Source organism: Spizellomyces punctatus (genome assembly GCF_000182565.1).
Source record: "Spizellomyces punctatus DAOM BR117 chromosome Unknown supercont1.16, whole genome shotgun sequence".
Lineage (NCBI taxonomy): Eukaryota > Fungi > Chytridiomycota > Chytridiomycetes > Spizellomycetales > Spizellomycetaceae > Spizellomyces > Spizellomyces punctatus.
In genome coordinates, this window is record NW_015971552.1 from 190 (window position 1) to 25,894 (window position 25,705).

Here is a 25,705-nt window from a genome sequence, read left to right on the forward strand (position 1 = left end):
TGTCGAATAGCGGGACATCTCACTTTTCTAGTTACCAACACAAATGAAGACGCTGGGGGCACCACAAATCCCACAAGTGCCGGTTGCACGAATATTTCAGTCTGCAATACGGTACGTTCTATCTACAGTTGTGGCATCTGGGCCCGTATACAGGCATTCTACACTAAAGAGCACTGTGCAATGTATGTCTAAGTCTAAAGGATCTCATTGGCCTCTACCTAAGCTGACCGCCCGATCGTGATCGTGATGGATTTGCGATTGGGTGTGCTAGTCCGTGCTTGTGATCAAAATGGTCTGTGAATCCGTCAGCGCCGTATCAATGGGCTGGTAGATTGAGTTCGCACAGCCTTCTGTTGGGCCGCCGCTAACTATTCCTTGCGCGATCGCATGAGTCGTCGGGCGATTTGGGTCTGGCTGAAAGAGCGGTCCCCCACTGTCGCCAGGGCGGGTACACACATCAGCAAGTGTCATGCCCTTTACCTGAACTCCTGCCGATTGGTAATTGGCAGTTGCATCGTAAGCCTTGACCGGTCCACATGTGTACTTTGTCGTCGTCCCGCTCTTGCAAACCGTTGCGCCAATAGGAGCTCTTCCGTAACCAGATATCTTCAGAGTCTTCCCGTTGTGGAGGGTGATCTGCGTCGTAGGTCTAGGCGCAGCGATGTCGTCAACGTGAATGATACCCCAATCCATGGGCCCGAAATTGTTTTTTGTATTTCCGCCGATGAGCAAGGCGTTCCGAAACCAATTGTGACCACCACTTTTCAGGCAATGACCAGCCGACATCAGGAGATCCGCCCCCGATCCGTCCTTGACCCACCACCCCATAGAGCAGCTCATAAAGTTTGCTGAGGTGAGCTCTTCGCCGTCTAAGATTCCAAATCGCGGCTTTATCTCTGGACTACCGTGGATTAGGTTGATGCCAGGGCCCAAACCGGACACTTCATTGATGAATACATCGGTATTTGTGTTGTTGCGCTTGATGTCCCATATACTGACCGCAATATTGTTGGCTGGGACGTCTACGTACCAGGTGACCCCAGTAGGTTGGTGTTTCTGAGCAGCTGCGTCGACCTGGCTTTTGAGGTCCTCCAGGTCTGATGTAGACCTGGCGACAAAGCGATGCTCGATATCTGGATCCGTTGACAAATCACGTCGATGTCGGTGCTCCGACTTGATTGCGACGATCAATTTTCCATTTCGCCGATCGATCCAATGACCTCCATCTACAGTGGAGTTACTTTGCGAGCTCAGGAGAGTGGCTTTTGTAGAAAGATATTGTTCGCGCTTGAACAGAAAGCCAGCGTGATGGTGGTCGACTTGTTCTGCTTCGGCTATCGATGCGATAATTTCAGCGTGGACGGGATGTGGGTTTGGAGCTGCGATTGCCGAGCAAATCAACAGAGCCGATGTCAGCGTTAAGAAGGCATTGGCAGCGTTCATTTTTTTCTGGTTAACTTGGAGATCTGGAAGTCTACTCGACTCACTCCGACCTATTTATCGTCCGGCAATTCGCACTGCAGTTCGGGCGGTAAATGGCGACCCCCGCCAAGTTCTTTGGCCGTCCCGCATCTCACTGGAGTAGTTGTATTGTGCTGAAACAAGTTCAACGCAAGCTTCGACACTCAAAATTTGCTTGCTGTTCGTGTCGGTGAAAGTGCAGCCCTCCGTTGGCTTCGTGTGAGACTTCAAAACTAGCCTGAAGACCTATTTTAACCAATGCCCACATACGTAAGTACCAAAGGTTTAGGATATAGATACTAAGAATGTTCAAAATCAAAGCTGAAAGTGGTGTGGCATTGTGGTGTCAGTCGTTCGCCAGCTCCGATCGGCCTTGTCCCGATCCAGTGGCTCCATCGCAAGAAACCCGTCGAAATACTCAAGTCTCAAAAGACAGTCATGCGCTTTTTGAAGAATGAGATTGCAGCTGGTACATGAACGCATTCCGTTGATTTAGTGACTTGATTTGATGAATAGGTCAGTACTGCAAAAACACAACTGATTGTTTTTAGCTAATCATACTGAACTAATACATTGGAAACCCTCCAATATGAATATTTACGCAGAAACGCACAGACATTCTTGAATCGCAACATATTACCCCTGATCGGTTGCACTTGCATGACTTGCAGTCTTTGATGGCCCCTCACATACGAGATGCCGATACACTCAAGCAACGTTTTGAAAATTGTGTTTTCACCATACGATGCGAATTGATGCAACCAACCCTCTGATACAAAAACGACATGTCCTTGCGTTACAAAAGAAAGAGAAGGAGGGGCAATCATCGAGCATCAGCGAAACCCACCGTGGCATTGGTTAAAAAGAATGGTTTAAAAGCATGATGAGAGGTCGAGGGTGCCACCCATCAGATAGTCTGCCGACCTGCTTAACCCTAAGTCTGGTGAGCTTGCAAACCGGGACAATATCGCTTGCTATAATTGGTACGACATGTTTCGTTGGCCCTCAACCCAGGGTCTATGAAATAACGATATTTTCCAAAGCTTACTGACGATTTCTGAGGGTTGGGTCTTTACGAGCAACGCAGAAATAGTTATGTCTTGTAAACGGACCTTGGTTATAATTAGCTTATATCTCTTCACAAACCTAAACATTTATTATGAATGCTCATTGAAATTATTTGCCTGAAACGTGTAAGTAGGTGCTAATTATCTAAAATCCACTCAAATGTCCAGAATATACAATTTGATTCCCTGTCAAGGGTTGGTCGGATATCTACAAACTGAGAGCGAGCATATGCTTCGTTCGCTATCTGCGCACCTTTGAATGGCCGCCTGCTGTGGGTGATTTCATTTTTGGCACCGCTAATTCACATTTTAGATGGTGATCACTCCGTCGCTCCTGTTCGATGGAATCTGGAACCAATGACAAAGAGTTTGAGACTGTCTTTCAGTTCGTCTCGCTGAGAAGCAGGCGCCACTTGTTCGTACCCACTGGGGGTTAAGTCAGGTTTGGTTCCCCTCTACACAATGTTGCACATGTTGAGCTGTCTTAGTGTCACGACATCAGAACAAGGCCATCTCCTGTAAATATGGTGCATTCGCTGCACGACAAACTGCCGATACTGCAGACTGCATTATTCGTCCTACTTGCCAGGTCCATAGTCTAGTGCACCAGAATAATGGGAAGTAATTAAGCGGTGTACACACCACCGGCCTCCTCTTTACTGTACGAAGCTCAGGATCCTTCAAAATACAACGGGCGTGAACGGGCCAAGTATATTTATGGCGCATGGAAATACGCTATATGGGCACCAAGTTTACACCTTTGTGTTCATCAATCAAGCGAGTATACTTCTACATCGTCTACAAAGAGAAGGAAATGGCTTTAAAGTTTAATGTCTCTTCCGTAGTCCTTGCGTGCACTGTACTGGGATGTGTCTATCGCAGAACTGACGCCAAGAGGTTACAGGTACCAGAGTCGAATACGCAAATGACGGTAGCCGCGACGTTGGGCCTTGGTATGACTGCTGCACTAAATATTGCCCTTGATCGCGTGGCTTCCACAACAAAAGCCCTAATGCAGGCGTGCTGATTCTGTCTCTATCGTTTGTGTTCTACACTGAAAATGTAACAGATTGAAGCGTCAAGCCATCACAAAAAGAAGGTCAGTTATCTTAGAATAGATGCATAAAAATCTATAAATCCCCAACTATGTGCGCTCCAGTTCTTTCAAGAGAGATCCATCACCACATGAATGTTCTCATCGATGCCATTGACATCAGATACCTGCACACCACTATATGAGTCTGAGGGGCTTAAGGGGTCGGGCACGGTTATCTTCTTGATATGACACCCTGCGTTCGATTTGCATCCAATTCCTCTCTGTCACTGTCATTAAAGTGAGTGAGGCCTCAATGGTTAATGGTTGAAGGTTTTCGGGTCACGTATGGTGAAGAACTCTACAATGTCAGCGGCTTTTTAAAGCGGAGGGTCGTCATATCATCATGCGGACGTGGATGGGCTTTCAAAGCCTCCTAATTCAGCCCCTGCTACTGCCCTTCCACGGACCCCGTCAACAAAATCGGACACTGCCATCCTGCTGTTCGATTGCATCCAATTCCTCCCTGTCACTGTCTTTAAAGTGAGTGAGGCCTCAATGGTTAATGGTTGAAGCTTTTCAAGTCACGTATGGTGAAGAACTCTACAATGTGAGCGAGCGGCCCTTTAAAGCGGAGGGTCGTCATATCATCATGCGGACGTGGATGGGCTTCCAAAGCCTCCTAATTCAGCCCCTGCTACTGCCCTTCCACGGACCCCGTCAACAAAATTGGACACTGCCTTTAGCTTTGTGCAGCTGTCAGGTCCCGTCAGCTACTGCATGGCGGAGGTCCCGGTAGAGGTAGTCATCGTTCTTTTTTGGACATGTCATTGTTAAAATTGGACGCTCCATCCATAAGTATGAAGAGGCCGTCCCATTTCCTGATCTTCTCATCGTGGACTTCAAGAGAAACAAAGCATCAGCGTCGACCGCCTTCCTGACAATGCCACTTGAAATCATCGGCGCTGGTTTTGGACGTACGGGAACAAAGTGCGTTTGATTCCGTTGCTTGTTACTGCCTTCAAGGATCAACTGCGAGAAGGAGATGCTCATGTTTCAGCACTGATTTCTAGGTCCCTTCAACTTGCTTTGCAGCAACTCGGCTTTCCGTGCTATCATATGACCGAGGCAATCCAACATCCAACGGATTTTGCGGTGTGGACAGATGCTCACGATGGAAAACAAGTCGACTTGACCCAAATCTTCAACAAATATACGGCCACGCTGGACTGGCCGGCATGCGATTTCTGGAAGGAGCTCATGGAGGTCTATCCAAATGCCAAAGTCATTCTCTCGGTGAGAGATGCGGACACGTGGTACGAAAGCGTAAGGGAGACCGTATATAAATTGAATATGCTCCCGAGAAGCATAATTCAGAATTACCCAGACATAGTCAACGTATGTCGGTCGTGCTTAGAAATGGTGTCAAACGATCCTAAAGCATGTTTCTGATTTGCACAGGTCAACGAATATTGCCAACACAGCATTTGGGGTTTGGGAGGAAACTTCAAAGGCCAGTTCGAGAACCCGGCAATCGCCAAGAAAATCTTCCGTGATCGCCTCGAGGAGGTCAAGCGTAGCGTGCCCTCGGAAAAGCTCCTCGTCTTCGAGGTGTCGCAAGGTTGGGAACCCTTGTGCAAGTTTTTGGAACGCCCAGTACCCAATGAACCCTTTCCTCGAACCAACGAGCGGGCTCTCTTCCAGAGCATGATCCAGGATATCATGACTGGCAGACCGATTGACAAACGGCCGAATTTTCCAGATCTTCGGCAGAACATTGGCGAGGCTGGGAAGGTGGATGGTGTATCAGAGAATTGAGTGGGTTAATCAGAATGACCCCACTGCTAGCATATTCAATTGGCAGCTCTTTGTCGTATATCACAATTGTATATTTCCTAGTCGAGAAGATATTTTCTCGTCTCCAAATTGCGATTCATACAACTTAATGATTAGGGTCCAGTTATTACTTTCCCGCCAATGCCAGTGTTGTTGCAAGACCAGCGACAACGACGCATAGTTCTTCCCAAAGCTGCGTAACAAACTACGACCGAGACTTTCAGAGAAATTCAAAACTTGGATTCAGGCATTCTCTCTTCCTCCCGCTAATCTCTTGGATGGCAGCAATCCGCCGGCCACCTACACTATGTTCGTTTGTTGGCTAGGATAAGGCGATCTTCATCTGATGGACAAGCTCGTGGAGGCATACGTGCCTAAACTAGCATTTGCCATCCTGCCGTGCTTCCAAATCATTGAAGGGTACAGTGTCTGGACACCTCTCTTCGGGCGTGCTGCACAACCCATATGTTATGTCGGTACCTAATAGTTTCGGGATGCAAGAGTTAGGAATCCTTGATGTTGACTGGCCACGGCGGAACTGATTGCCATCTCTCTAACGTTTAGCACTGGACACCCCATTTTGCTGCCTGTTCGATCCCATATATATATATGCCTGTACGTTGGTTACCATCATGTCACTGGTGATTGCTTAAGGTTACGCATCGGGGACAAACCCAGCCTGTGATTGATAGATGAACCGGCATCTACTGAAAACTGCGGACGTGTTCGAATCCGCTCGTTCGTCATCTGCCATGTCATCTGGTGGTAAACTATAGGCCGCATATGTTAATGTTGCATTCTGTATATTGGAGAAGCTAAGGACAGAGGGATGCCTTTCAATCATCAGGAGCGTTGCCGACAATGGGGAAGATTCGAATCGACCTGTGCTCATTGTCCGATGATTCTTCTTCGCCATACATCAGCAAAAACGTTTACCATCAGAATCTGACTGCTCTGGGGTTTTCTCGTAGATTACCCTATGTGAACTTCAAATGGGCAAGAGAGACCCAAATTGTCGGAAAATGTATGCCTTATAACGGCGACGGGACAGGATAGGTCAGGGGTAAGTCCAGTATTTACATACGTAGAGGTCGAAACCACAGCTTATCTGAGTAATAGATATCAAATTTCTAGTTCATCTGGGCATGAATTACCGGTATCGCCAGATCCCATCAACCTGCGATCAAGCAATGACTGTTGCCTTGATGGTTGAAACGTCAGCAAAAATGAATGGTTCAGCTACTGGAAAGGGTTGAAACAACCAAAGATAATTCATGTCCTCCACTTCCTATACAATCCTCCCACAGTACGCACTGAAGGGAGCTTACAATAACAGACTCGGAAATACTCAGTCCTATTGGCGCCAATTGCCATGCCAGTTGCTCACGAGTCCTTGATTCGGATCAATGATGCGAACGGGGACATTGAAGATAAAACTATCAGGCTATGTGTCTCGAATTTCTAGCTCAAATGACATAGTTTACAGAGAGAGCCGGGGGGTTCCATGGACCACCATTGGTATGCTTTACAATAGAGACGACAAGTCAGTGCCCACAAATGTGATATGACAATAAATTATTTAATACTCGAGGCTTCTTGCCAGAGTCAAGTTGTCAGATAATGATGAGTCTCGAATGATTCAAGTTGTCAGATGATGATGAGTCTCGAATGCAACCGAAGCTTTATCAGCCAAGATATTCTGGAGTGTGTGAGGGATGGGCGACATGCATAGAGGAAGGGAGGGGATTGATCATATCCTCCCAATAGTACCTTCCAAAGGTAAAAGGTAAAATTGCGAAGATGATTCAATCTCCTGTTGGAATATGTATCTTATTCACTGCAATCCTACACTCCATTATTTGGCATGTCCTCAGGATGTAGGAAAGACTAGTATACAAGGTCCCTACTATCCCGCCTGTGGGACCACTCGTACATATCGTCGCTCTGGGTTGCAATGAACCAGGTCAGGATCCGCTGGATGAGATAGTTTACAGGGGACACTTTAGACGTTTCAAAGACAGTTCGGTAATGTTAAATGCCCTGTGGCGTTCCAGCAACTTGAGTTGACTACGCTCATGTGCCATTGTCATGAAGATAAACAATAAAATGGGTCCACCTGCATCCATTTGATGAGTGGAACATGCACTTGTTTTTCTAGATAAACCCCTGTCTTGTTTGCTCTTTTCCCCTCTTGTCCTCCATCCTTGACTCTCAACAAGAACCAAATCATCAGCATTGCCAATCTCGCGCCGAGGCCCTCGTCCTCTCGATAATGACAGCATTGCCAAGCAACTAATACGTTGCTATGATCGCAGATATGTCTTTGTAGATATTTCCCATGCTTATTGTCCAGACTAATTCTGCTTTACAAGTATCTGAACATCCTCTGACCAAACAGCTTCGGAAAGGCCCAGTGAGATTTTTGTTGTATGATCGTGGACTAATCACCCGGTTGACCAACCGCGACGTATTGCGATGCAGTAGCTATCTGGGCTGCTTGTCGCCAGACCCAAGTGGTTCTGGTGTATTTTGACATTTGTTATTGGCAAAATACTATCGGTATTATTAAATTAGTGTTTCAAATAATCTGGCAGCCTAATTTGATGCTCGTATGCGTCCGCCTGCAGCCTGTGATCCCTCAGTAAATGTTCGATTGCCGAGTAAACTGCAGCATCCGCTCCTATCGTAGACTTGGGGGAGCTAACATGGTGGTTCAGGTGAGCGGCGAGGATGCTTGACGCGGTTGTGTTTTCCAATTTCCTTTTGGCCGCCTTTTTTGTCTCCTCGTTAACGACCCATTTTCTGTTACAGTTTGCTAACAAGGCCATCGCAAGCGCACTGACGTTTTGTATCGAATCAACCACAGTGGCAGCAGTAGTCTCCACCGAAGAGAAAGCCGCTTTCACTTCTTGCACATCATCCGCTGAGACGATGGGTACACCCAAGGCAAGAGCAACAAGTGCGTTGTCGATTGAAGATGAGAAGGAGAGTACAGTACTGGAAACTGCGATTAATAGCCGGTATCTCTCATCGGAGATGTATGGTTCTTCGTGAAAGGCACTTGCAACATCGTCCCTACTTCGGATTGCATCTCTAACGGCTTCTTGGAGGTCGCTTCCGTGAAGCGGAACCATCAGAAGTTTCCGTCGTCCTAACAGACTTGCAAGTGCAGATGCCACTTCAACGACCACAGGAGCATTCGTAGAACTAGAGGTGTATGCGACTACGCACGCCCCTGCGACGCTAATTGATGCGCTCTGGAAAGTCCGCATCCTAGCTCTAGTAATATCTCGAGGGGGCTTCAAGTACCCAGTGTCAATGCCACGGTCCAGAATATATACAGATTCCGGATTACGTCCGCGCTTGACAATGAAGTCACGTACATGTGCGTTTGCTACAAACGTGCGGTAAATATACTTTCCGCTAGCAGCAGACATGGCAGCGAAACCCCTCGATAGAGGTCCAGCATCGATGGAATGAATGTAATCATACACCATCGTGTTGTCAGGTAAGTGCTCGACCAGGGAGGGAAGTGCTTCATATCCAAAAACAGATTCCGTCAGTACAAAAGCTTTAATCCCTCGACTCTCTGCCAAATAGGTCAGGAACCGCGGAAAATCTGCAGTCCTTAGAAACAGGGGAAGACTAAATACATCATGAGTATACATGTAGTACTCAGGACGGATCTCTTCGGAATCGTGCAAGACGGCAGCTACGGTTACACGCCAACCGAGACGAGCTAGGTCGCCGACCATTTGGAGTGTTCTTCGCCCAGAAACATTTCCGCCAAAGCTGTCAATAAGGACCAACGCACTGTTTTCCGACATCGATGCAATCCAATTATCAAAGGGGCGTCCCCATCTGACAGTCTCGGAAGGTTGAGATGGGGGAATATCGTGTGCCGGCCATGTTTCCGAAGTTAAGGACGGATACTTTGAGCGAATGTAGGCAAACGTCTTGTCCCAATTGCTCAAAAGATTTGTCCACGTATGACCACTCCCTACTCGGTACCAGTACGAAAGTTCCGGAATGGTGGCTCCCCAGTTGCCGTTTGCAGCAAGGCACAGCCAGTAGTCATAGTCATCCCCACCACTATTGAGCGCGGGATCATAGCTGCAATTGACCGATGCAGAACGACGATACAGCGACCCTGAAAAGAGTCGGTTTCCTGATAGTTGGCGGGACCCCGTATGGGGACCGCTGAGAGTGGTGTCCTGGTAACTACCGAATGACACCATATACCAGCACACGATTGCCAAGTGCGGATTGGTTTCCAATAACCACACGGCTTGTTCGAGAGATACCAGCTCACGCAGATCATCGTCATCGAGGCAAACTTCATATTTGGCGTTCGACTAAAAACAAGCGGTATTGACTATTAGCATCAGCACATATCTCCGGCAATGAGCGCAACACACGTACATGCTGTCGTGCCACGTTTCTTGCGTTGGAGATACCCGGATTCCCTGTGTTATTAACCAGCACGATCCGCGGATCTGAGGCCGCTACTCGTGTGAGCATAGCCATCGCTTCCGGTATATCTGTATGGTCATTTACGATAATCCAACGAAAGGACTGAAGACTTTGTTGGAGCACAAAGGCAGCTGTATCACTCTCAAAAATCGGTTTAGGATTCTTGGTAACGGTAAGAATAGAAAGGATAGGCGTCGAGCCTGCCAAAGACCCTGACGATAAGAACTGATTGCGCGGTCTGGCAGGGTGTAGTGGAGTACGCTCGTAAAAGGTTGGCTCTGTCAATCGCCGTGGGCGAGCATTGGGGGACACTTTAAATGTAACAGCTTTTTCCTCGTCAGGGAGATTGTTCTGAGTCTTGATACTAGCGTCATATAGTGAACGGCATTCCCATCCTGTTTTCTGTCCGTCGAATTTGCAGCCAGGGCCTTCAAGCTTGCTTCTTTTGATCACTGAGCTCAGTAGAAAGCACCAAGCTATGACCTGCCAACAACAGGCAGCACGGGTCCCCCATTTCGATTTCCTGGCAACTGCACACGTTGATAACTGTCCCTTGTATGCATCTACTTGGCTATAGCCCTTCCCAGTACCAACAATCTCAATTGGTTCTTCCTTAGTCTGGCAGTAAATACCTCCAACAGCTCCAGCCATGACCAAAAAAATGCCGATCGTCACCGGGGATTGAGTACTGATATGGAAGTATGTCGGCCACCCATCTTGTTCCATAGTAGACGCTGAAAGGAGAACGATAACGGCCGTTCCAGTTCTAACAACTTGAAGGATTGTTCCTGAGACGATATGATCCAGAACACGCGCGTAGTAATTTCCGGCGACGGCGAGAACAGATGTAAGGACAATGAGTGATGGGATTGACCAATTCGTATTTGCATGCTCTGTTTGCGCAAAATGCTCTCTCGTGTACCCGACTATCAACATCGTGCCAATCGTGAGTAAGAACGCAAGGTGTCCGTACGAAGTACCGAAATCATCATTTCGGTGGGCCTTGGGTATGCGGGCCCCAGACACACTGCGGAAGAATATCGCAGCAACCACTACTAGCGACATGGTAACGTTCATTCCGGCGATTGTCTCCGCAGACGCTAAGGCAGCGCCGAAAAGCAGGATACCACGAAAGACCCAGATAGACAGAATGTGGGGAGATCTCGAGCGCAATGTAGCGATACATGGGTCAATTAACATCCATAGAGTTTGGAAGACGCCAATCGGAAGAAGTGCGATGCTCCTGTAACACAATAAACGAGACTGAATTGGTAAAATGCTCGACAGATCAATATTTTTGGGGTACCCAAGGCAAAACACTAACACTAACGTACCAATATTCAAGCGTGAGTGCGACAGAATTAATCAAAGACACCGCCCAAATAGACTGATCATTTTTATCCAAAGGATAATAAATGCCCAGCTTTTTGGCGATGCGTCTAGATATATGACATGATGATTGATGGATAAGGGACAGGAACAACGCGAATTCGAGATAGGAATCTGGAGGTGCTGTTGTGAAGAAGAGCTTGTTCGCAAGCAGTCCGGTAACGCTCGTAGCAATCGAGGCAATGATGGCCAGACTTCCTCGCATTGTCATAGGCGCATTGCACGTTTGGGCGAACGATCCTTTGATGGTCAGAGGAAACGGTGCAGCACGACGCGTCTGGTGGTAGGGCTAACGTAAACCGCGACGCGATCGTTGGGCACTCGTTGATGTTCACGTTATGTTGCACCCGCAGATACGTCGCTCCGACGATTGAAGTAGCAAGAGAAGAATGCGCATATGAATTGTCTATGGGCCTGCGATATGAGTCCTATTCAAGTTTCGTCTGTGCAGTAATTCACATATGCAGAATGTGTCAGGAAGCTAAGAGATGGCTTGCTAATGATCACCAATCATGCGCGTATCGTAAGCGCGCTTCCTTTTAGCAGCCCGTTACACCTTCTCCCGGTTGGTAGCTAGAAAGCACACACACTGCGTATACTCTCGAGCAATAGCACTTTGAAAACGCTCCCCGTCGGGCTCATGGCTGCTCAATTACACGCGTTTCTCACGAGTCGACCGTCAAAGATCAAGCGGGCAACCTTTTTCGCTTTATTCCTTTTTATATTTACCGTCGCATATTTCCACAACGAATCATCAGACCGCACTATAGTGCAATATGTTCTGACGCCCAAAGGACGGAAGGCCTACGAATGGCCATTGGAGGACGGTATAATAGTGCCCAAAACTGGGCCCTCTCGTCGGCATTACTTTACCACCTGGCGGTCGCGGGAAGACAAGATTCCGATCAAACTCGATCTTACCCTTGGAACCTTCTTTTATCATCATCCTGAAGAGTCATTTCACATCTGGTCGAACACGTTGAGTAACAACTCTATCGCTTCGTATCGCGAACTGGGATACGACCTTCACATTCAACAGTATGATTTCCCGACTCTTGCGAGACTATGCGATGTGTCGGGTAGTCTCGCTGCTTGGGCAGTAAATGGCACCTTCTTAGCACCTGGAGCCCCTCATTACAACACGCATGAATCAGATTTCCTAAAAGTGTGCATCAACTACATTTACGGAGGCCTGTATGTTGACGGGGACACATTCTTCCTGGATAGTTTTACTCCAGATGACATTCCCGCTGCTATCTTTTTTATCAGCGCGGACGAGAAACGTGGAGATCGTTGTCCTCCAGCTCCGGATCCCGTTACATGTTCCGCCCCGCATGTCAGACAGATAGAAGAAGGAGGCCGACCATATTTAGTACCTAATAGCGTTTGGTTCAATAGCAACCCCTTTGTCCTGCCCCCCAAGTCGCCGTACGCGCATGCAGTCCTCTCGAACATGGAAGCGTTCACCGATCCACACTGTTGGAACTGTATCGGCCCGAGATCCCATTCGAAAGGTTATGCCGATCTTGTGGCGAAAGGAGACGCTTTGCTTCTTCCTCCCCTTCTCCGCTCCTGCGACAACCTGGCGGCAGAGCACATTCCGTGGGTTGCCAAGGGCCGATGGGAGGAGACTTGGGGGTTATTTTCAGCTTGCCGATGGATCCATATGTTTTCGGCTGGCCGGCCAATGGACATCAACGAAAATTCTGTGTTTGTATCATTGATGCAAACGAATTGCGTCCCTGAAATTTGTTTGAAATATATGCCAAAAACGCTGCGTAGTGGATGAATATAGTGGGGGTTGTTAGGCGGTTCTGTAACTTGTAGAGTTAGGTTGAAGAGATTAGTTTTGCTTCTGTCCCAATGCGGCTCATATTCTCCCATTTTGCCCAACCCAATCTTGCTGTAAACAGATTACATTTTGGACAGTATCCTGTGCTCTTTCTATTCTTCTCGTATAAATTATGGTATCCGCATCCTGCACGGCGAAATATACCGCAGCTTATCAACAAACTAATATGCATACACTTACGGCTGCTCTCTTCAACATGCTGAATCTTTGAAGACAGCATGGCAGCCATCAAGTTGGAATCGCGTCTTGCAATCATGCCACCACACACTTCTTTCTCCCCAGATACTCTTGTCATGAATCCCTTTTGCTTCATTTGCCTTGCCCAGAAACTTTTCAGCATACTTAAAGCAGCCACAATTGAAGTCCCCATCGTAATCCGCCCAATATCTGTCCAATCCATATAGCCACGTCCCTACCATTAAATCTTCTATCTCATATACTTTCAGTTCCTCCGCATTTCGGCCGATAAATCGTACCAGATCCCATCCTACCATGTATGCAGCACCGACGCCGTATGGGTGTGTTTTTATCACTGTGCCACGAGTGTCTTGCACAAAGAGCGGATCGTAGAACTTGTGTTTGGGATCTTGAGGCAGCTCCGCATTCCACAATGTACCCCCATATATCCTCCTTCTTTTTTCCTTTGGCACTTCGGATACGGCTTTGGCCAAGCGATTTAGGCAAAGCACAACGTCATCATCAGTTTTGATGAGGAATTCCATCGACGTGAACTTTTGTGAGAGGTAGATAAAAAGTCGACGCATCTTCTCCCCAAGATGCTTGTATCCGCTAGGAGTATTCAGATAGAGGACATCCCCCTCCCAATGTGTTTGTTTTGACGTGTCTACTATAAAGATCCAGTTGAACGGTACGGTGGTTGACGTATTTGCCCCCGGTTCCGGTATACTGAGAGAGTTTTGGTATCGCCTCCACCAACGGCGACCATATTCCCGTCGAAGCATTCCAGCTTCATCATCAGTGCTTAGAACCGCAATGATCACGCCGCCGTTTGACCTGTCCAGATGTTTTGGAAGGTTCCCGTTGAGTGAGTTAATCAGCGCAAAAGATTTCAGGGCTGACGCAAGGAAGTTGAGACTAATGACAGCACTGACGAAGATGGCCAAAGAAATCAGAATCTTGTGCCTTGACCGGTATGTGAAGAAGCTGTAACCTGTTGGCTTGAGGGCTGGACGGTACATTCTTGGAGAATAAAAGAGGAGGAACCAGCCAAACACGCGCGTAAGGCCAATCCAGAGACGCGTCGACGCGTCCAACCCAAGTCCAAGTTATGCGCCAGCCATCTCCAACTTGACTCGAGAATTGCGAGGTTGTCCACAGCCTGACATGGAATTGGGATGGCTAGTTATTGCATATACATTGCGCACATGTTTTTAGTTTAGTGAATCTATCCAGACGTTTTGGCTCCATCGCATGCTCTCCGTCATGAAGGACGTTGTCCGATGCCAGCTCAAGAGTTACTGTTCGATTGCACTGCGCATTGAAGGAAAGCGGCGAAGTTGTTAATCTCGGCCTGAAATCTACGTGGATCTTTTCACTGGCGTGCGCGCAGCGAAGCATCCCGTTCGTTATCAACATTCAGGATACTGTTGTCGGTAATGACAAGCTACCGAGACCAACGAAATAAGTAAATATTGACAAAAGAGCCCTTGGGGGTACTTGTTTGAAACATGATCTTGCGGCTATCATCCGATGTTTGTAATGCCCGCTAACAGTCATCATACACCATTTGCAAGACTGGACTCCATGGGGCTCTTGCAGTGCAACAAGGGTACACCATTGTCGTGATAGCTTTGACCGCATCGACATCGGTGGGGACCGCCAGTAGCTCTCCTTTTGCCGTGAGGACTTAATGTAACAGTACAAACAGCAACAAAGGGCAGTTGTTGCGCATCAGAAACATTGCTGAGAGCCAGTTAAAATGCATTGACACGTCTAAAGGTGACTGTGAACCCTATCGCGCAACGGCGCTTGGGCACCGCTGTAGCTTCTTCTGTTAGATTGCATACTAATATGATCCACCCTATTGTTTCGCTGAACCTGAATTGAATATCCTTGTTATGGTGCATCTGGACTCAACCTATTCACGTTGCGGACCCAATCGCCGTGAGACGGAGGCCAACGCTGTGTATGGTACAGAATAGGTAGAGATCAATCTTCTCAATGAATAGAGCTTTCAATATCTTCAGCTAATGTCTTGAGTGCGTTGTTGCAGCATCTGCAAAATATGTTATTCTTATCCGCGAGCCTTGCGGATTTCATGCTCATCAGCGGAATGCTGCTGATGTAATACTAATTCATCCTATTAAGGAAACTGTGATATCCGCTTACCTGCCTTTCTTGGATTCATATTACCTTTCTGAACTAAATGTCGGGTTACGTAAGGCAGATCGGTCGTGTCGCGTTCAAACACGACATGGCTCGGACGCGTTCACCAGTCCTGGTGAACTGTTCCTGCATCGAGAGACGGCATGGGTCAACGACCAGCGTACCATCTTTTGGAAGGTCATTCTATTCGAATTCTGCCTCGTTCGAGGCTGCTTCTCCGGAAACATGCTCTCGTACTCTTTGCGGCATTTATACTCACCTGTTGCCTGGTCTACCATGCATCATTTTCTGCTGGACGTATCTCTATCAAGCACAATTGGTCTCTTTCCGGCACTGATGAAATCATTTCGCAACTCCCTTCTCAATCACCGGTCACCATCATAACCGCGTTTTTTCCGTTAAAATCTAAACATTCGACTTCAAGTTACAACCAATGGCTTCGCAATTTCATGACGAAAGTTTCTGGCCCCATGATTGTGTATACCACTCGATCATATGCTTCTCAGATTGCGACCCTACGAAAGGGATTCGAGCATTTGACGACTGTGATTGCAGATTTTGACAGCATATGGGAACTACCACCGAATCGAAACTATAGCGACATTTACGCCGATCAACATAAAATGGATCCTGAAAAACATCATCACACCCCTTCTTTGTATGCGGTCTGGGCGGCAAAATTATGGATGGTGGTTCAAGCGACAGAGTTGAATCCGTTTAATAGCAGCTATTTCTTTTGGGTTGATGCAGGTTCATTTAGGGATAGGGCGCATCCTTATCGTCTTTGGCCAGATCCCTTCACTGTTGACGAGATATGGAAAGGTGGTGGACCAGAGCGACGCAAAAGTCCTATCGTAGGATTAATTAACTCATGGGGCTCGCTCAATCAGTTCGAAAACGTTCACGAATCTGAGCCAGATAGTCTCTTGGACCAAACGGCCGACCGAATAGAGGGGGGTTGGTTTGGCGGGCCCATAGAGGCGATAACGTGGTGGGCCCATGAATTCTATCGCTTGCGGGACAAATACGCGGAAATGGGCAAATTCATTGGCAAGGTAAGTATCAAAAGGTTCACTGACTTCACCTCAAAGAGATATTAAGAGCATATGGGCTATCTATAGGATCAACTAGTGCACAATGCCATCGCTCTTTTGAACCCTCAGAGAGTTTTGGTGCTGGAAACCTATAAAAATGCAAATCTGCCGACATGTAAACTGGATCCATGGTTTGCGTTCCAAAACTATCTAGCTCATGAATCTGAACGCGTCCGGGGTTGTCCTCACACCCCCGCTCTTTCATTAGATGAGGCGATGGGCACATCATAATGTTAGATAATACAGATAGCTATCAAATAAGGGGCTCCAGCACTGACAGGAAAGCCAGAAAGTAGGCAGGAAAGGTATTAGCCAGTCACGGTTACGATACAGCGAGGTCACATGTCCACACCAGCTTATATTTACGCAAGCAGCAAAGTACAATGTTAGCTTTCAGCCAAGATCTTTGTCTAGTTCATTGCTTCATCCATTTCACGTTTTCCAATGGCATTGGCTATGATCTGAATCGGTTCGATCACAAAAATAAGTGATGAGTTACGCAAATCATCGACAATCTTTCTCCAGCGTACTTACGCAGATAGCCTGGCATCTCCTTCAAATATCGTGCAGCCTCGGCCCATTTCCCACCTTTGACTTCCTTCGATAATATTCGCAAGGTTGCGTACATGCACGGCTCTCCCAAGGCTGATCCCCAGTATCGCACCTTGAGAATTTCCGTTGCTGTCGTAATGCGCTCATAAAGATGCATAACAGTCAGATACGGCAGTCCGGTCCACGCCGCCGCAATTTGACCATATGAGGATCCCAAGGTGACGATCCGATGATCACAATGCATCAGCAAACCCATATCCCACAACCCGTCTGCCAACGATCCGCCTGGGTTATTGTTTTCGTTCGTGGATACCACGTCAATAGGCGTGTATATCACACGATGTTTTCCCAACATTGACGACAGCTCCTGGCGCGCCGAGGGAGAGTCTGCAGCCACAAAGAACCGGATATCATCTAGCGCAACACCAGATTGCATTGCCACTTGAAGAGCAACATCTGCATATGTTCTGATCTGTGGCACTGTTTTCTCGTTTTTCAAACGCCGTACGTGGATACCGATCGTATACTTTCCAAAATGTGAATACTTGAAAGAATGCACTTTGGCCATAATATCGCTGTGTATGCTGATAAATCGCCGCATAACGTGATAAAATATGCGGCCATCCGGGAACCATTCTTGCAAGATGGCCCGGTAATGTGGATTTGCTTGCAGAAGAGGGGCTGAATAATCAAAGCCGCGGACCCCCCATATCCGGTGAGCTCCATAAACCTCGTTCAAGTCACTCGTAGCCAAAGTCAGCCATGTTCTATCCCGATCATGATTCCCGTGTTCGAGAATGTAAATGAAAGTGCTTTCAGCGGACGAGGTTAGTTTGCTCTCGTACTTTGACCAATTGAGCTCGATTTTGGATTCAAAGAGTTCTGGGAGCTTTTTGTAGTCCTGCGGAAGACATTGAAGGCTATGAGCAACTAGTTACCCAGTTGACCACCCCTTGCCCACTTACAACTAACAGTACTCGTCCTGTAAGCAACGCTACCAGCATTCCATTTAAGATTTGAGGTATATTGTTTCCAAGGCCTGCCTGTAGAAACTCCACCTTGACGAACGCTGTATCGGCATCCTCTAGATTCCTTAAAGCCCGCTCATGCCGTTGGATGTACGCGTCAAACACATGGTCAAATGTCTTTTGCTGCGGTTGAGAGCGATTGGCTTGAGGAATGTCGCTGAGAAGAAAGACCTTTTCTAGGCCTTGTCGAGCGTATAGTTGGGATGTTATAGCAACAGAACGGGAAAAGAGAACCAGGCCGAGGAAGATTGACACGGTCACTGCGCCAAGTAGGAATAGTCGCTTTTTCCGGCGAGATCTACCGTCCACAATGAGGAACATGGGTATCTAATTAAGGCAGACTTCAACCAAGAAGCAGCGCTCACATGCGTTCAGATCGGGTTCAGATCATGTAGAGACGCGGACGCGCTCCACGTTCGTCAGCAAGTTGGCGTGTCATTTATCACCCAGAACAGTGCTTCCATTCTTTCACCTGAGCCCACAATGTTCGCGTGCGATACTGCAATCGAGCCCGACAACAGCCATGCAGCTACCTACTCCTAAAGCACCTACCCTATTTATCAGAAACGTCTTTTGCACTGCTCCCATTTATTGACGGTAGTTATCATTTCAAAAACTTGTGAGATCATCAAGAACCCTATTCATCTGCAGTGAAAGCTACCAAACGCCTTTCATGCAACATTTCGAGTATTCAGCAAGTAATGCAAGAACAGCGCTATTCATTTATTCATCCCTTGGTGGTCCGTATGCCTTAACCTTCTTCCAAACCAGCAGCTCAGCACCAGACCGCAAAGCGCATGTGAGATCACGTGTCCATTGCGGCCACTTTGGAGTGATGACATCCCTTCGAGCCCCGGTTTTTGGAGCGATTTGCGACTCTTTGAAAAACATCAAATGGCAGAATTACGAAGGAAATTAGTTATCGTAGGAGATGGTGCGGGCGGTAAAACGTCACTGCTGATACGGTACTCGAAGAACCACTTTCCAGAGGTAGGTCATCTGAAGAGGATCTACAGGTGTATCCGTGCTTGCCGACTCTCACTTGAAATCCTTCCGGTTGTTAACACTTTACTATATTCTCTCTCCCACAGGAATATGTTCCGTAAGTTTTTACGCAGTAGAAGAGCATGTGCTGAGCAAGCGCTGGGAGGCGAGCGTGGCGGAGAGGAAGGTTCCCACTAATGGTGCTGACCCCAACTTTATTTCACTAGAACTGTCTTCGAAAACTATGTAGCCGACGTTGTCGTCGATAACCGCCACGTAGAGCTGGCCCTCTGGGATACAGCTGGCCAGGAAGATTATGATCGACTCCGCCCCCTCTCATACTCCGACTCCCACGTCATCCTCATTTGTTTCGCTATTGACTCCCCTGATTCGCTCGACAATGTGGAAACCAAGTGGATTACCGAAGTCCTCCATTTTTGTGCAGGACTACCAGTTGTACTTGTGGGTTGCAAGAAGGATCTCAGGAACGATGCCAGAACGAGAGAAAACCTGGCCAGAGTCAGGCAATCTCCTGTGACTCCTGAACAAGTATGCGAATGCGTGAATTTTCGATGGCTGCTGATGTTATTTCCAATTGCTGATGGCTAATGTGCACCCAGGGATATGCCATGGCACAGAAAATTGGTGCTTATCGGTACCTCGAATGCAGTGCAAAGACCGGAGAAGGGGTCACCCAGATATTTGAACACGCCACCCGTGCCGCGCTGGCCGTGACCGGAAAGAAGAATAATCATAAAAGGAAGAAGGAAAAGTGTATTTTCTTGTAAAGGCGAAGCAACCTTTCAATCCATAGATAGTCCTGGTGAAAATCGAAAGATGATCCTAATCCCAGTTGTGGAATTGGCTCTGCTACGAGCATGGAGGCGGGTTGACTTGAGTAGTGTCAGATTGGCGTTTCTTTATTTGCTTGCCTCTCTTTTCTTTAGTGCACCTCTTTGTACAGTGTGAAATAAAACTAGCGCGCATGGCTTTGTGAACAAACCAGGTTCATTCTCATTCTAAGCCTTGAAGCTCTTTTCGTGCCAAGTTTGCAATTTCGCGCCGTTCGGCAAGCCAAGCGCTAAAGTCTATCAATTTGCTCGCTTTTTCCGCAATGTGAGCTACTCCCGTAATGGCGCTGTAGCCCTCCTTTTCCACTTTCTCCACTTCTCCTGCCAGATCAACTCCTTGCAGTCTTCCTTCCCAGCCAGCCCATATCTCCAGAAGATAATCCGCAAACACTATCAAATAGAAATACCTCACCAAGTAATTGCATCCGACCTCAAACAAATTCTGTCTCTTGGCGCTCTTCTCGCCAAGGGCTTCTATTCGCAACTTGTAGTCGTAAATGGCCCCTCGAAGATTTTGAATATGCTCACACGTATCAATGGCAATATCCGTCAAGCGTTTGGCAAGCTTTCCATAAGACAGTACTGCAACAAGCTGCAGGATCATCTTATACTCTCCATTTTGATATCGCTGACGGATGACGTCACTCTCTACGCTCGTCAACGGGATGTCTTCTGTTTCGTAGATCTGCCCAGGGTTCGAGATCAACGTGCTATTCCCAACGATCATTTCCATTAAGCAGGTGATTATCATCCCAGTTGTTGTTCGGCCACGACTAGGTTCACCAAGTAAGAATTGGAACCTACGAACACCAAATATTGATGACGTACCCCATTTGGCAATTAAACATTATGTCCGTGCTTTCTGTAACTCTGGTGAGGCGCTCCACTAGGCGATCAAACACGTCCGGAATCGGTGCTTGCTCATCCGTACTACACATAAGCAACGACGGGAAAGGGATCTTAGTCGTTCGCTATGTAATGTCATCGTTGGAATGCTTACATGGGTAAACGTAGGTAGTCCACTCGATAACCCTCCTCTTGAATTGAGCGGTATACCTCTAACGGAGTTTGGACGTCTTCTTCTTTTACTGTTTCCCAAACAGGCTACACAGTATAATTAGTAAAGCCAGAAGGAGTTACTTGCGAATTGAATTTACACAACTGACCACAATCGAAAATCCTTGGCTGTCAGCCTCTTCTTCATGTAGTAGCATCCGCCCTCCGTATTTTTTAATCTCCGCAATAGCATCCAACTTCATCTGATATTCCATCATCTCCACGCGCTCGTGCGTTATACCGGTAGCCTCCAGGTTCTGACAAACGCATGTTAATCAAATGCTGGCCGGTATGATACAAACAGAGCGCGAACCTTCATAGGGTCTTGGAAAAGCCGTAAAACATAAGGTCTCCCTGTAATAATAACAGGCTTCAATTCCATCCGCGCTACGCTGTTGCAAATTTTTGAAGTACCATTGATATACAAGACTGGTTCCTCTCGTAAACTTGTCCAGACCAATTGCCTTACGCCGTGAGGAGAGGCGCCCACCTTGTGCAGCACAGTTCTTATAGCGGTCTTCGTTGGCATGCCGATCCCATACACTGCTGATGCGCGATCGGTGTCAGCGCCGAAGGCTTTCCCTTGCATGCAAATGCCACGGACATTAGGAAGGGGTATTCGACGATAGTTCGGTGCACCTAGGTTGCCAAACATGAGCATTAGGTATCTGTACAGCACATCGTCTAAATCATACCATCTATCCGCTCTGTTAAGGAAAGCTTCTGTGCCCCTGGAAACATGTCATACTAAGAGAGGTATCAGTATGCATTGACAGATCTGGAAGATCTGATTACCAAGACCGTACCTTCAAGATGGTATTCTTGCCCATTACCGCACCGTTCCGCTGACTAACTACCTCCAGGACTTCCGACGACAGTGCAAGCCCATCCCCGGGGTCCATCTGCTCAACCGGGAGAATCGCATCCATACCATTCTCCAGTTCCATAGCCTGCTTCATTCCTTTGAATTCTGCATGAGAATCCAGCCAAAGAGTGAAACTCTCGAGTTCAACCCCGAAACCGGGCTCATTTTGATCCAAGTATGCCTTGAAAGCAATAAGAAGGAAATATCGTTTCAGGTTAAGCACACCTTTTGCGATGGCGTTGGCTTTGGTTTGCTCGTCTGTGGCGTGCTCCGCCTTGAGTCTGAAATCAGATGAATCCGATGTCATTACCATTTGCGTTCACTGCGACCATAGAGAGAGACACAGATTTTACGCTACCTGAATTCCTCAATAGCGTCTCTCAGATTATATTGCTGGCCGCAGGCATCGATAAACTCATCTACTACTCGCTTGCACTCTAAGCCGTTGCGAATCACTCGGAGCAGCGAGTGTATGATCGCATAGTTAAGGGGCGGTTTGACAGGAGTAGGAATTTCTGGCTTTAAACCTTTCAGCCAGTTCAACACGAGACACGCCACAACTAGCACCAACTGATTTTAACATCATCGCTTCGAGCGCAATACACTAGTGCACAAACAATACCTGTTCCAGTTGTCGATCGGCCCATGCCAATTTGGCAGTTCCTGGTGTTATGAATGAGGCTTTGGGGATCTCAACTGAATGAGTGACATTGAATAGCACTCACACCACAAGCGCCGTATTTTTCGGATCAACTTCGCAGATGATTCTCCTCAGATCATCAAAGTCAGTGGTTCCAGGTGGAGTCTCGGCTGTGACGGGAACCCGCCAATAGGCGAATTCAATGTCCCTGTCCCGGTAATCTTCCTTGCCTTCGGCTTTTACTAATTCGAAGACCTCTTTAAGAGTCAGTACGTTCGAGGGATGACAGTCCTCCCATTGCGCAACAACATCCCCGTTTGGCGTTTCGTTATGCAGAAGGATTTGATTCTCATATGTTTCAAGCTCGGACTGATGACAAAATATTAGGGAACACAGAATTTCCTGAGAAATCTGGCAGGTTGATAGCATACCAATGTGTCCATTTTCAGTCGGGCTTCCATCAGCTCAAGGCGATTCGACGTTATACCCGAATATGACTTTATGTTACGAAGAGTGACGTACTCGTCTCGAAGGACATAGGGTATGCCATTGATATATATGAGAGGCTCCTCCCGAAGATTTATCCATATGATTTTTCTTGTGGATGGTGAGTCCTCCTCAAGAACATGCATAACGTTTTTGACACCTTGAATAGTTGGTTGAGCCACCCCGTAAACATTCAAACCTGGCAGCTTCCTTCAATTTGCGGCTAAATTAGCACTATTGATAATGCAAAAAAGAAGGAACCACTGTGCTGGCTGCCGCATGAGCGATACCTGAAGTTAGCTGCTCCTTCAATGGTGTCTTGTGCCTCCTTCAACCAATGATCGACCTTAAGAATTGTGTGCGCGGCAAGAACTGTTCCCTTTCGTGACTGAACCGGCGAACGGGTGGGTTACTAGAGTACCAATGAGCTATCTAAAATGTCGTCAATCACCTTGATTACGTGCTTTTCCAACTCATACGCTGTTGGGCGCGTTTTGTCCCATCCTCTTCCTTTCTGAGCTTCCATGTCAGTCGATAGTAGTGAAAGATCCTCAATTGGTCTGAATAGCTGCAATCTTGGACCGTGTACCCGAAAATTCTCAAGCATCACGGATATCTCTTCAAACGTCGGTTAACGTCTACTTAGAGGGGGCTTGCCAAGGTTATGATTACCTGGTCGCATTTTCAGCCACTCAGTGAAAGACGGCTGATATCCCTTCAAGGAATGCTCGTCGATATACGAGCAAAACGCAAGGAGGAAGAAGTATCGCTCCAAACATCCTACTGCCTTTTGCAGTGACGTCGGATCCCCATCGACAAAGTACTCAACTCGATGCATGAGCGTAACTTCCCGGAGATTGATCATAATATCACCTAAAGGCGTGTGTGAGGATCAAGATCGTCGTAACAAGGAAGCGGGCTGCACATTACATCTGTCAATAACTTCATCCAGCAATTTCTTGTTGTGAGGACCGTGTGAAATCACACTCGCTAGCTGTGAGATGCATTGGTAGTTTCCCAGAATAGCATTTTTGAGATCTGCAATTAGTGGACCCCGGGCAAGGACCCAATCAAGGGCCGAACCCGGATGCTGTTTCGCCGAAAGACCTAGTAGCATATATAAGAGACCGTTCCCTATGAAATCCGAAAAGAAAATCGATATCACCTTTTTCCAGGACATACATCATCCGAAGCATTGCTTTATTCTGCGCTGTAGCTTCTTCCAAGCTAAGCAGATTAGCTTGCGACCCGAGGTTTTGGGTCACCGGAATCGGGTCTTCCTCTCTTCTGGCAATGAGCTGGGCGCGCCGGATCAGGATGGCCAATACCATGGCAAACGTTGCTAATCCATCGGTTACCCCATAATCGGTGTACATCAGTTGGCCTGCTCATAAGACTTACTCCGTCCGACACCCATTCCACAATTGAAAATCAGCGCATCCTCTTTGACGGTGTCTTTGATAGCCTGTACGTACTCGTCTATGTACCTGTCTTCTGGAGCTTGTTCAGGACTTACAGGAATGCGGAAGTATTTGATGCGGAAGCCCGAAGTAACAAATGATTCAAAAACTTCGCGGGATGTTTGGATATGGTCAATGGCCATCCAAGTCGGTACTACACGACCAGGTTCTGTGCACGGAACGTGAGTCTGCTTGAACGCTCCAGATGTATACCGGTAATGCGTACCCAACTCGTCATGAACCAGGAGCAGCCCTCCGAACCTGGCGGTTTCCTTTTCGATATCCTCCTTCAATCGCGACTCCATTTGCTCAAGTCTAGTTGCGCTGATCCCTTGCACAAACCTTATGTTCGTGAGGGGATGCTCGATATCTCGGATTACGAAAGGCTTTCTATTCAGATAGATGATTGGTTCCTCCCTTGAAGAGAACCAGCGGAGTTGGCTTGTCCCTTGCGACGTCGGGCCGCATCCCAGCAACGTAAGAATGGTGCGAATCCTGTAGGTGGTGTGCAAATGTGACTGCCATCCCTTTGATGTTGCGTGTAGGCCACACTTTTACCCTGGAATTGTCGGTTGCGCTACCCCAAAGATATTGAGGTCGGCAGAACGGAAGTTTGGGGCGCCCTGAAGATGAAAGTCGAGTCGAGGGTTCAACCCTGTACAGGTCGACAATGGCGACGAGCACGTTAAGGTTTTTTCGTTCCAACACCACCGTTCAGTCAAACTCACCAGTGTCAAAGTGGTCACTTTTCAGAATGGTCTGCCGGCAAAGCACGGACCCTGTTGTTGCAAGGTCGAAAAGTCAACATAAACCGTTGGCCATTGTGGAAGTGCGCCCGCCCGTCACCATTGCGATTTTTGACTACAGAGTTTACAGAGTGTAGTAATTCCGCCGGGTCATTTATCACGGGAACAGAATGGGCTGGAGACAAGTCTGCAGAGGCCGGCCGCAGAGACGGCTTCCTTGGGGTTTTCGCCGTAAGGGCGTGAGGATGGGTTAAGGTGGCCATGGTGGTTGGTGATCGTCGTCGAGCGGACGCGTCAGACTCTGCCGCGTCACTTTCTCTCAACTACTGCATACTTGCAAATCACACATTTTCCAACAAAATCTGGCAAGAAGTATAGACCTGACAAGGCCCAAAACAGCGTTCCCACCCAATTAACAAGAATTGAATTATGCAAAGGAAACGAATACAAAAATACTGACCTGCACTGTTCCCAAGACAGCATATG

General features: G+C 47.5%; 9 protein-coding genes across 11 annotated transcripts; 4 read left to right on the top strand and 5 right to left on the bottom strand.

The window, feature by feature from the left end:
* Nucleotides 1-267: 267 nt before the first annotated feature.
* On the bottom strand, nucleotides 268-1,475 carry SPPG_07426 (uncharacterized protein; the record flags this gene model as incomplete). Its single annotated transcript, XM_016755589.1, has 1 exon — nucleotides 268-1,475. Exon 1 carries the CDS (start codon nucleotides 1,441-1,443, stop codon nucleotides 268-270), a length of 1,176 nt encoding a protein of 391 aa, XP_016605066.1. The 5' UTR covers nucleotides 1,444-1,475.
* Nucleotides 1,476-4,504: 3,029 nt separating this feature from the next.
* Nucleotides 4,505-5,379, top strand: SPPG_07427 (uncharacterized protein; the record flags this gene model as incomplete). The annotated part of the gene is made up of 3 exons (XM_016755590.1): nucleotides 4,505-4,551; nucleotides 4,635-4,959; nucleotides 5,023-5,379. 3 exons carry the CDS (start codon nucleotides 4,505-4,507, stop codon nucleotides 5,377-5,379), a joined length of 729 nt encoding a protein of 242 aa, XP_016605067.1.
* Nucleotides 5,380-7,436: 2,057 nt separating this feature from the next.
* Nucleotides 7,437-11,500, bottom strand: SPPG_07428. 2 transcript variants are annotated; one of them, XM_016755592.1, is made up of 3 exons: nucleotides 11,205-11,500; nucleotides 9,820-11,113; nucleotides 7,437-9,752 (listed from the first exon to the last, which is right to left on the bottom strand). In XM_016755592.1, exons 1-3 carry the CDS (start codon nucleotides 11,468-11,470, stop codon nucleotides 7,968-7,970), a joined length of 3,345 nt encoding a protein of 1,114 aa, XP_016605069.1. In that variant the 5' UTR covers nucleotides 11,471-11,500; the 3' UTR covers nucleotides 7,437-7,967. The 2 variants fall into 2 exon arrangements, with proteins under 2 accessions (XP_016605069.1, XP_016605068.1); XM_016755591.1 differs by having other exon boundaries at nucleotides 9,820-11,133.
* A 104-nt stretch (nucleotides 11,501-11,604) lies between these two features.
* SPPG_07429 (uncharacterized protein) lies at nucleotides 11,605-13,203 on the top strand. Its single transcript, XM_016755593.1, has one exon. The coding sequence runs from the start codon at nucleotides 11,900-11,902 to the stop codon at nucleotides 13,046-13,048; it is 1,149 nt and encodes a 382-aa protein (XP_016605070.1). The 5' UTR covers nucleotides 11,605-11,899; the 3' UTR covers nucleotides 13,049-13,203.
* SPPG_07430 (uncharacterized protein) lies at nucleotides 13,129-14,328 on the bottom strand. Its single transcript, XM_016755594.1, has one exon. The coding sequence runs from the start codon at nucleotides 14,308-14,310 to the stop codon at nucleotides 13,303-13,305; it is 1,008 nt and encodes a 335-aa protein (XP_016605071.1). The 5' UTR covers nucleotides 14,311-14,328; the 3' UTR covers nucleotides 13,129-13,302.
* Nucleotides 14,329-15,574: 1,246 nt separating this feature from the next.
* Nucleotides 15,575-16,842, top strand: SPPG_07431 (uncharacterized protein). The gene is made up of 2 exons (XM_016755595.1): nucleotides 15,575-16,512; nucleotides 16,579-16,842. The coding sequence occupies exons 1-2, from the start codon at nucleotides 15,601-15,603 to the stop codon at nucleotides 16,780-16,782; spliced, it is 1,116 nt and encodes a 371-aa protein (XP_016605072.1). The 5' UTR covers nucleotides 15,575-15,600; the 3' UTR covers nucleotides 16,783-16,842.
* A 47-nt stretch (nucleotides 16,843-16,889) lies between these two features.
* Nucleotides 16,890-18,875, bottom strand: SPPG_07432. 2 transcript variants are annotated; one of them, XM_016755596.1, is made up of 4 exons: nucleotides 18,497-18,875; nucleotides 18,069-18,429; nucleotides 17,086-18,004; nucleotides 16,890-17,012 (listed from the first exon to the last, which is right to left on the bottom strand). In XM_016755596.1, the coding sequence occupies exons 2-4, from the start codon at nucleotides 18,105-18,107 to the stop codon at nucleotides 16,984-16,986; spliced, it is 987 nt and encodes a 328-aa protein (XP_016605073.1). In that variant the 5' UTR covers nucleotides 18,108-18,429; nucleotides 18,497-18,875; the 3' UTR covers nucleotides 16,890-16,983. The 2 variants fall into 2 exon arrangements, with proteins under 2 accessions (XP_016605073.1, XP_016605074.1); XM_016755597.1 differs by having other exon boundaries at nucleotides 18,069-18,875.
* A 54-nt stretch (nucleotides 18,876-18,929) lies between these two features.
* Nucleotides 18,930-20,191, top strand: SPPG_07433 (GTP-binding protein rhoA). Its single transcript, XM_016755598.1, has 4 exons — nucleotides 18,930-19,121; nucleotides 19,223-19,233; nucleotides 19,343-19,664; nucleotides 19,736-20,191. The coding sequence occupies exons 1-4, from the start codon at nucleotides 19,026-19,028 to the stop codon at nucleotides 19,901-19,903; spliced, it is 597 nt and encodes a 198-aa protein (XP_016605075.1). The 5' UTR covers nucleotides 18,930-19,025; the 3' UTR covers nucleotides 19,904-20,191.
* Nucleotides 20,008-25,548, bottom strand: SPPG_07434 (uncharacterized protein). Its single transcript, XM_016755599.1, has 22 exons — nucleotides 25,320-25,548; nucleotides 25,202-25,252; nucleotides 25,032-25,128; nucleotides 24,700-24,968; nucleotides 24,415-24,642; nucleotides 24,179-24,355; nucleotides 23,944-24,120; nucleotides 23,686-23,886; nucleotides 23,465-23,631; nucleotides 23,304-23,401; nucleotides 22,959-23,223; nucleotides 22,613-22,896; nucleotides 22,510-22,550; nucleotides 22,246-22,447; nucleotides 21,829-22,168; nucleotides 21,718-21,769; nucleotides 21,437-21,661; nucleotides 21,336-21,376; nucleotides 21,133-21,279; nucleotides 20,967-21,070; nucleotides 20,795-20,896; nucleotides 20,008-20,739 (listed from the first exon to the last, which is right to left on the bottom strand). The coding sequence occupies exons 1-22, from the start codon at nucleotides 25,480-25,482 to the stop codon at nucleotides 20,130-20,132; spliced, it is 4,041 nt and encodes a 1,346-aa protein (XP_016605076.1). The 5' UTR covers nucleotides 25,483-25,548; the 3' UTR covers nucleotides 20,008-20,129.
* Nucleotides 25,549-25,705: the final 157 nt, after the last annotated feature.